This window comes from Nicotiana sylvestris, chromosome 11 (genome assembly GCF_000393655.2).
Source record: "Nicotiana sylvestris chromosome 11, ASM39365v2, whole genome shotgun sequence".
NCBI classification, from domain to species: domain Eukaryota; kingdom Viridiplantae; phylum Streptophyta; class Magnoliopsida; order Solanales; family Solanaceae; genus Nicotiana; species Nicotiana sylvestris.
The window spans coordinates 133,270,216-133,280,435 of record NC_091067.1 but is presented as its reverse complement, the minus strand read 5'-3'; the positions used below and the strand labels follow the sequence as shown (position 1 = coordinate 133,280,435).

At 34.8% G+C, this 10,220-nt stretch overlaps 1 protein-coding gene and 1 non-coding gene across 2 annotated transcripts; both read right to left on the bottom strand.

The window, feature by feature from the left end:
* Positions 1-1,424: 1,424 nt before the first annotated feature.
* On the bottom strand, positions 1,425-4,939 carry LOC104235090 (3-dehydrosphinganine reductase TSC10A-like). Its single transcript, XM_009788772.2, has 3 exons — positions 4,357-4,939; positions 3,130-3,277; positions 1,425-1,886 (listed from the first exon to the last, which is right to left on the bottom strand). The coding sequence occupies exons 1-3, from the start codon at positions 4,888-4,890 to the stop codon at positions 1,588-1,590; spliced, it is 981 nt and encodes a 326-aa protein (XP_009787074.1). The 5' UTR covers positions 4,891-4,939; the 3' UTR covers positions 1,425-1,587.
* A 3,937-nt stretch (positions 4,940-8,876) lies between these two features.
* On the bottom strand, positions 8,877-8,948 carry TRNAW-CCA (transfer RNA tryptophan (anticodon CCA)). Its single transcript has one exon. It is a non-coding gene; the product is annotated as a tRNA-Trp (tRNA).
* Positions 8,949-10,220: the final 1,272 nt, after the last annotated feature.

Below are 10,220 nucleotides of genomic sequence, written 5' to 3'. Positions count from 1 at the left end.
AACGTCTCAAATTCTTCCATGACTGCTTGTACTTGTCCCAAGTAAGTAGACATATCCAATTCCTGTTTCTTCAAGCTTGTCATTCGCGATATTACATCATAGAAACGAGATATGTCATTAGTGTATAAATTACGAACCTTTTCCCAAACTAAATAACATGTCTAGAATGGACGGAATACGGGCATCAACTTGGAATCAATAGATCGCCACAGGATACTACATAACTGAGCATCAACCTTCTCCTAAAGTGTTTTGACCTTTTCATCACCTTTGCTAGCCTTTTTTTTTAAATGATCTTGAACTCCCTGACCTTTACAACACAACTCGACAGACGAAGCCCAAGCTAAGTAATTTGAACTTCCCATTAAAGGCTCTGAGGTAATCATAACACCGGAACTGCCAGAACCCAGGTTCTTAGACCCGAAAGCATCGACTCCCAAAGACATCATTGGATTGAAGTGAGGTCTATAAAATTATCACCAAATAACAGAAAGAATCAATTGAAAACTCGCTGAAACAGACGAAGGAGACACTGTTTTTTTGCCGAGAAATTACTGTAGCTACCGGAAAAAATCAATTTAGTCGTCCGAAAACTCAAAGTGGTCGGAATCAAACGAAAACAGTATGGGTGGGGTCGAAATTGGTACACGACCCAACTGTTCTGAAGAAAGTTTTTCAAAAAATGGCCGGAGGGTTCTGCACGAGCCGGCGCGTGAGCTCACGCGCGTGAGCTTCTGGTGGCGCGTAGGGCTTTTGTTGCCGGAGATTTTTCTGGGTTTGGTCACCGGATAGTGGCGACTTTTGTGGTAATGTTGGATTTTGCACAACACTGACAGAGACAACGCAAACACAAATAGCCTTGAAAAAGTCGCAAGAAAAAGGCTTTCGGTGACTGATTTCTCTTCTCGGAATCACTGGAATTTGTGCACAGCGATAAATCTCTCACAATTGCTCTGATACCATGTGAGAATGCACGGAAGAAAATATTATTGATATTATTCTCATAAAACATGATACAATGAGCCCTATATATATACATAACATGTCCTACTCTTAATACATATGAGATTAGGGTTACATAACTATTTTAACAGTACTAATGGCCTGTGATTGTCTAAACCACAAAGAAAGCAAAGTGCAATTATTCTTCCCAACATTTTAATGATCTGTCCACTTATTCCTCCATTACTGCATATTATTTGGTTAACCTTCATGTCTCCATGTATTAATTGGACATATGCACTTGAAATTTGTTTCTTTTTTTCTCTTTCACTTCTCTTCATTTCTACTACCTTTGCTACGCAACTAACCATAAACACAGGAATGAAGGTTGTGACAGCTCAAGAATATTAAGCTTAAATGCAAAACTAATAGTATAACCTTACCAGTTAACTAAAAATCTATTGAACTTCAAGCACAGTAGATAGAAAAAACTGGTCAAATTAGCCAGCAAAACTTGGCAATGGACACAATCTAATAGGGACGAGGACTACATAGTTTTAGTCTTAGCATATCCGTGGATCAAACTACTTCACACTAATTTTTTAAGGAAGTTGCAAAAAACATTTGTTAGACTGTGCTAAGTAGTCATTCGCTATTTCCTTTCTCCAGGCATTTCTCTATGCTTCCGTACCAATTCCACTGGAAACATAGGCCAGTAACACGTAATACTCCAGCAGCTATCACTTCGACAAATGCCATCAGGAATGATCTTTGAGGAGATAGACCAGCAGTTGCTATGGAAAGCAAGAATCCCTCAAAGTTACAGGGGACAGTAAAATTTCCTGATTTAATGCCATTCAAAGCTATCTTGGCAACTTCGTCAGCTTTCATGGCACCAGAAGAGGCTGCTATTATACTAGTCACCCGTGGCCTTCTTTTGTTCTCTGCAATAACAATGAGACTTTCATAATTGTTGTTCAAACGGGTGAAATAATGAAAAATAGATGGTAAAAGAGTATAACCAAATTTATGCAGACTTAAGCTGATTATCAATCAGGTAAGCTGAAGCCCCTTATCAAGTACATTAAACAATGTGTGCATGCCTCAGAAGCAAGGGCACTAGGAGTATTTAAGATTTCATCTCAAATGCTTGGAATGAGATGGGTGCAACACCGACAGTGATGATGATGTCTCCCAAGGTGCAATATTAGTGCATGCATTATCTCCATGCGTACTCTTCACATTTTTTCTTCTTCTCTCTTCTTTCGGATTGGTAAATAGTAAACTATTACATAAAATAAAGAGAGCACCAAGCAAGTTCATACAAAATATTGCAGCAACAGGTTACAACGGTTAAATGAGAATAGAGACAAAACTGCAAGACTGAAATATGCAAATAAGAAAAGTATAACAATCTAAAAGTCATAAATAATGGAACTCCTGAACTCGCATAAGCATGTCAACACCTTGACCACATTCTTCTTACCAAAAAGAAGCATATGCAATACACATTAAGCTTCAAACTGTTCTAGAGCTGTACTATCCAAATAGACCAAACGACACTCCAATGCAGCATTTAACATCCTGTCAGGTTCTAGGAATCCTCATGCCCTTTCAAGAAGATAAAAGGCAGAAATAGATTTTGCATAGCCAATTGAACCATGATAAAATGTGCTCCATTTAATATGTGCAACAGAGACTAAAGAAAAGGATATATAACTAACATATCAATTTAGATTCAGAGGTAGATCTAGCATTTAGAGTTAATGATTTCGGAGTGGATATGGTCATATTACATTTTAAAATTTTTACATAGAAAAACATGAAGCAAGCAGAAAGAAATGGGTTTGGTTGACCCACCCCCAACCCAACTGAAGGGCTAGATCTGCCTCAGTTTAGAAACAGCACTAGAATAACCCAGTTCTTTTTTCTTTTCTTTTTTTGATAAGGTAAAGTTAGACTTGTTTGCTTTGTTGGAAGGAAATCCCAATGCAAAGGTTTATATATGTAACTCTATTAAAGAACCACTAACCTACAATCCTTCCGGCATGATGATTTGTTCATAAGAAATAAGATAAAACCAATTTTTAATATTTAAACATGTAGCATATCATTTTAGTTCATGCATTGGGACATGCATCAAAAACAACCAGAAGAAACAGAGTGGGATCTATTCTCATGTCAAACCTTCAGCAAATCCAGGAGTTTCAGTGTCCGGGGGAAATATTAGTGATACGTGAATATTTTCGCCAATAACCTCCTGCTGCAATGCTTCTGCCAGTCCTTTGAGGCCAAACTTACTGGCTGAATAAGCTGTATAACCATATATGCCAACCTAAGACAAAATAAAATACCAAACAAAAACCAAATAAGCTAAGAAGAGACAGAAACATGGTTAAAGTTCATAATACAATTGTATGGGGAAAGAAATTCTGTGGATTCTATCATATTTTAGCATCACAGACCAAGCTCCACTCTTTCAGGTTATAAACTACTATTTGAAGAAATGTTGCCGGCTAAAGACACAAGTTCTCCCTTAATTATGCCATACTGTTGCATCACGGACCAATGACCAATCTCCAGTCTTTCAGGTTAAACTACTACTTGAGGAAGCATTTGCAGAGCGGATCTTTCGGTTAAACTTTTAACCATGAATACACACATACATGTGAACACAAGGGAAACAAAATTAGTTGTATTGGACGATTGCGATGATCATCTCTAACTTATTTTTCTTTCTTTTTGTCCAAAAATTCCTAGACGAAATAACAAATAAAAATTGCAATAGAGATTAGATATCAATGGGAACAGAAGATGGAAATAAGATTCAGATTCAAGAATTGTGTACTAACTAGCATAACGCAAAATCATGAGATTGCCCACACTTTGTGAATTAGTATAGCTGTCACCAAGCATTTTCCTTGGACTTTTGCTATAAATATCAAATCTTATCATCAATTCTTACACGGCAAACTGCAGAAATGGTCGAAGAGAATTTTGACAACACAAATTAAGGCAAAAGAGTATAATGCAATCAAGCATGTTCATATAATGCAATTAAGCATGCTCTTGATTTGGTGTAAGCATAGTTGGTAAAGAAATATTCACATCAGGATACATTAGCTCCTTAATCGTCCTTGTGTCCACAGATATACCCACTTGGCTGCACTGCTAATTTCTTTTAACAGAAAATGTTTTGAGAAAATCATTTTGCGGTGTTTGGTTACCTCACATCTGTGAAAAATTACTTCTCCCAGTGGTATTATCACTTATATACCTAATAAAACTCCTCAGTAAAATGTTTTGGATGAATACATATTTTCCTCCATATCTAACCGAGTTTAACCTTTAAACCAGGGGTGTATGAGGTTAGATCAGCTTTGAAATTGAAACCTGAAAACAGAGATACCAAACCTGGCCAGCTTGTGAAGACATGATAGCGATAGATCCAGGTCCACGGCCGCTCCTGTTCTTCATTCCAGGCAAAGCAGCTTTAATCAAATGAAAAGTCCCGGTCAAATTCACATCAATCATGAACTTGATCTCCTCAATATCTTGGGTCTCCAATTCCTGAGGTACAAATACGCCCTGATTGCACACCAACACATCGATCGGCCCTGCATCTTCTATAGCCTTCTTTACGGCCTCGTAGTTTCTGATGTCAGCGCTGAAAATGGCCACATCACGGCCAGTGGAAAGCCGAATCGCATCCCTCGCTTCCTCGAGCTTGCTAGTGTTGCGAGCGAGGATTGAGACTCTTGATCCCTCTGACGCAGCCTGTTGAGCTAGCGCTAGGCCAATGCCACTTGACCCACCTGTGATGAACACGTGGCGGTTCTTAATTGGTACTTTTACCGGACGTGGTCGGACGATGAAGGCGAGAAAGGCTAAGAGGGATAGAGGGAGGAGGAGGAGGAGAGAGAAAAAACCTAAGCTGAAAGCCACCATTGACAAGAAGTTTTATTTTGTGTGTGGTACTAAGTTACACAAGTTGTATGAGGCTATCTCACAAATTTGTATACCCCAATTTTATACTTCCGAGTTCACAAAAATCTGGTCAACAAAAAAAAAATTATCTCATATAACTAGTGTCATTTGTATGAGACACAAAATAAAATTTTTGACAGTTGAGATACAAGATTTCTATCCCGTTAACCAAGATTTTTGGTTAATAATACATGACTTATTTTTAGTTAGATTTTAAGTTTGGGTGAAAATAATTTACATCCCAAGTTTGCTTTAAAAATTCATCCTCTAACTTTGAATAATTATTATTATACTACTCATATCAAAGGTATCTTTTTAAAATGCATATTTTACCATTTATAATTTTTATCTCTTATTTTTATTCTTTAATATAATGATATTTTTAAATTTTAATTTATGTTATCGGCTTACTTATAGACAAATTAAAGAAACTTTTTCGAAACAAACAAAAGTGAAAAGTAATAGTCAAGCATATAAGTTAATGACGTTCAATAGTAAAATAAATGAGAAAAACAAAAAAAATTATAATATATAATTTACTCGTATCAGTAAATTTATCAATAGCAATCAAAACATAATCTAATTTCAAAATTAAGAATAAACGAGAGTGAAAATTTTATAAATACTGCAGTGTTGGTAATAAAAAAAATAATGGGTGAAAATAGCGGTAAATTTTATAGTAGTAAATTTGTAAAAATTATCTATTTACACTTTACATGAACTGTAATTATAATTTAGATAAAATCTACTGAATCAAAACTCAAAAATTTATATACACATGGAGAATAATAAAAATACTGGAACTTAAAATCACACACACACAAAAATACAATATATGCATTTAATATATATATATATATATATATATATATATATATATATATATATTTGAATGAACTTAGATTATTAGTGAACTTAGATTAAATTATATAATAAGATATAATATTATTTGAATTATAAATAAATACCTGCATTAAAAATATCTAGATAATAGAAAAAGTATTACATATATGGGTAGTTAAAAATGACAAGGGTAAAATAAATATTGAATAAGATGAAAGGATGAAAATGATAATTGTTTAAAGTTGAAGGTGAATTTGATTTTTAGAGTAAATTGTTTAAAATATCTATTTGCTTTCTCAATGCTACAGTTTGATTATATGGGTTACAATAGATTGTTATTGTATTGCTCTTATTTGAGTTCTCTCAAGTGAAATTATAGCTTTTGTTACGAATTGGACACAATACTTCTGGTCAGTGCACAAAGGAGGACTGAGGATTTACAAAAATTGTAGTTAAGCAGATCGATTAGATTGAACTGAGGATTTCATTGTTATACAGAAGAACACGATAGAAGCCTAGAAGGCTATGAAACAGAAGTTGAAAAACAAGAAGCTATGGAACCGAAAAATATGTTGATATGCTATGTGGTTGTTCAGTCGGAGGAGGAAGACACGTATAAGTAAATAGTTGAAAAGTCCAATATGCCCTTAGTTTTAAATCTATTACCTTGAAAGCAAACATGCCGAAATCTAGCTCTTCTATAATATAGTAACTAAGTATCCTCACCTAGAAAAATTGGTGCTCGCTTTGCTAAGCGCCTCTAGGAGACTTTCAATTACTACATTTATGGGCTATAAAATTTATTACAAACTTGAAATAATACGTTAAAAAATAAAACTATGAAAATGTATAAAAAATATTTATAAATTATATTTTAATAAATATTTATATGTATAAAATATTTTTAAAAATTGTATAAATGTACTATCAGGTTGGTTTGATTTCGATTTGACTTTTTTTTACTTAAAATCAAACTAAACCAATTATGATCATGTATTGTTTTTCAATACCACCCATGACTCCCCTGAGTAGTATTATCCACCTCAGAACCCTCAATACTTTGTCGCTCCACCTCAGTATGTTGTCCAGCCACCAAAACACCCCAGAAGGCGAGTACGGGCATCACGAAATCTCCAACAGCCTCTACAAAATTTTCAGGTGCCCTATAACCCACATCTAAGCCAGAGGTATAAAGGGGAACAAAGGATGAAAGATAATTTTACACCAATAGGAGAGTCCTATGCAAGCTTGTTTGAGAAATTAAAGCATTATGACATGATTGCACCTATCCCTCCAAATCATGTAGACCCACGTGCAAGAAGCTTTGACCCTTCTCAAAGGTGTAAATACCATTCCAATGCCCAAGGGCACAATGTTGAAAGTTGTCGGGATTTGAAAAGAGAAGTAGAAAGGATTATCCAGGAAAACCTGATTGTGATCCAAGACAGTGTCACAACAAGCTACAATCGGTTTTTTTCGGTTTGACTCGGATTATAGGTTTGGTGTGGTTTATCGATTTTCTTTGTACACCCCTAAGCCCAGTCATTAGCTGGGATTCTACTGTTGAAACTTCAAGGTATACCTGTCGGCGTCTGCATGCCTCGGAGTCCCTCTCTCTCTAGATCTCTTTATTGATTATCTTTTATATATAGACATGATGTATAGGATTATCCAAATTTCTACTTATAGCTTGTGACTTATATTTCGCCAGGTCTCGAAATTTGTATATGTTGAGTTATAATATTTTTTATACAGTTGTTGAGCTTGAGACTTGTATTTATCATTAATTCAGTTGTTCCGCATGTTTGTTAGGCTTACCTAGTCTTAGAGACTAGGTGCCGTCACGACATCCTATGGAGGAAAATTTGGGGTCGTGACAGTATTAGAGTGTGAGGTTGAAAAAAGGTTCAACTTGGCGAGATTAGTTCTAGCCGCAACCTATTTGACGGTAATCATGATTTTTGTTTGAGAAATTTGATAGGAGTGCTACGTACATTGAGACAAACTTTGTGGTGGAGATTTGGAGATACGACTTGTTGAAGGCTATGTGAAGAAAGTGGATCAAAATTATTTTGTCAGAAAATTCAGGCCAAGGGGAAGAATTGTTAGGTATTTGTACAGATTTCCTTACCATATTTGATTTTCCTATCTCTTGAACAAAATGACAACATATTTACCATAATTGGATTTTTCTTCTTGTAGAAGAAAATTATAAATTTCTCATATTTGGCTAGTCCCTTTTCTTATAGGAAAATGTTTGGACTTCTATAAATTGAGGATCCTTCCTTCTCATTCAGCAGCATCCATAATGTAGCCATATGGGGTTTGAAAGTCGTGTTTAGGGGAGAATTTTACGGGATAAGTGTTAGTGTGCCACTTGTATTTGCCTCTTCGTGAGGTTGTTTTCTCTCGATATTTTGTACTCTCTTTTATATAGTGGATTGCTCATCTCCACAGTGGATTGATGTAGGTCAGTGACCGAACCACATTATATATTTGTGTCTCTTTTGATATATTTCTCTTTTATTGTTTGATTTATCATCGTTCAAGGTTTGCTTTACTAGCTTTTGCATGACACTTGATTTTTTAAGTCTTAACACAATAATGATAGACTTGGTTCCAGGAGTAGAGGGAAAAGATATTGGTTTCTAGACTTCAAAATAAATTGGTCCAATCTTGAAGAAACGGGCAAAGAGCTAAGTCAGCTAGGCCAACCAAACAATACAAAATATTTTGGGATCAATGATCATGTTTACTAAGTAGGTTTAACGCGCATGAAATTGCAAAAAAAAAAACATATGAGGCTGAATTAGATTTTTTGTTGTACAAAATATACAGGCGTAATGCTCCGATTTTTTAAAATTAGATTTACCTTAGGTCGAGAGTTTTGGGAGTGACCGATGTTTCTCTAATAATAACTAAAATAAGTGTCTAATGTAGCCTTATTTGAAATATTCTAACAATATAATTAATCTTATAACAGGAGCGAACTTGTATCATTTTAACATTTGCCAACCTAAAAAATAGGCATTTAACTGTATTAGATTTGTATACAGTAGTAAGGCAAAAAATAAGCAAAAAAGTGGGACCCTGGATCAGGTGATTGAACCCAACGTGAATCGAACACGCAACCTTCTGATCTGGAGTCAGACGCGCTACCATTGCGCCACGGATCCGAAGATGCTAAGATGGACAAACTAAATTTACTTGATTCTTTTAGATATTTATCTTTGTTTCAGGAAATGGTTAATTTTGTCTAACAATTCTCATCAGCTAATCAGTCGTATTATTTATTCCAATGCCTATCTTTCTTAAGATTTTTCCATCTGTTAGTAGTTTAAATTAAAAGTTGTCGAATTTGACATGGAATATTTAATTCCAAAAAAATTAGTGTTCTCAAGAGACATTCAAGCAGTACAGGACAATAACCCTAGATATAATAATATCTAGTAGCTAGCATATATATATATATATATATATATATATATATATATATATCATGCAAATAAAAGTAGCAAAAAAAGTCTTGCGAAAAAGCAAGAGAACATTCTTACAAAACTCTTACAACATCACTAATTCCTCCTATTTACACAATTAGCACAAACAAAATCTTAATTCTTTCTGCTAATTAAAACAAAAAACTACATCTATTGAGCTCTCTACTCTCAAGAAGGAAACCAGGCATAATACTACTCCATAATAAACAATAAACTACATCACGAAGAAATGGAATTTTCAGTGGCAATATGAAGATGCATGTATCAATTGGAAGGGACATGGTAATATTTGCCTCTACACATACACCTGTAAACAATGGGGCATTCGAAGCTCACCATTACTCTCTTACAAGGAAAACAAGCAAGGTCCACAAGCATGGGAACAATCTGGTAAGCTTGATCCTGTTGGATACAACTCCATTCCTAACTCCCCTTTTCTTTCTTCCTGCAATTCACAACTTCTTTTCAGCATTTTTTTTATTTATAAAGATCTAGGATATAAGGCTAAGATGTCAAATATATTGTTTCAGAATTAAATTACCTTAAGGTGGACATGGTTTTTCTTGTCCGTTTTTGTTCCTTTTCCCATGGTAGGTGTTTACCTCGAAAATATGAGTAACAATTAAACTTGATGTATGGTTTTAAAGATATGTGATTTAGTTCAATACCAATTAATATTCACGAAATATGAGGTAGAAATTAAAGAAGTAAGTGAATCAAACCAATGTAATTTAGCTGATGTGACCTCGAGCTTAGTGACCTCGAGGTGGGTTTAGAACAATAAGAACAATTAAGCAAGAAAAGTAGAGCAAGAGCAGTAGAGCTAAAAGACAATTCTGATGAACAGTAGGCGAAAAAGTAGAGGGTATATTCTTTTCTTAATGATTGGATGATCTTACAAACGACTGAAGTCCCCTTTATATAATAGGAGAACCCCTAAATAAGGTATAT

Excerpts from the sequence above, each read along its gene's own strand:
- LOC104235090 (XM_009788772.2), bottom strand. The coding sequence starts at position 4,890 with ATGGTGGCTTTCAGCTTAGGTTTTTTCTCTCTCCTCCTCCTCCTCCCT. Across the intron at positions 3,278-4,356 it reads TGTCTTCACAAGCTGGCCAG|GTTGGCATATATGGTTATAC; the intron begins GTTTGGTATCTC and ends ATTTTGTCTTAG. Across the intron at positions 1,887-3,129 it reads AACTCCTGGATTTGCTGAAG|AGAACAAAAGAAGGCCACGG; the intron begins GTTTGACATGAG and ends TTGTTATTGCAG.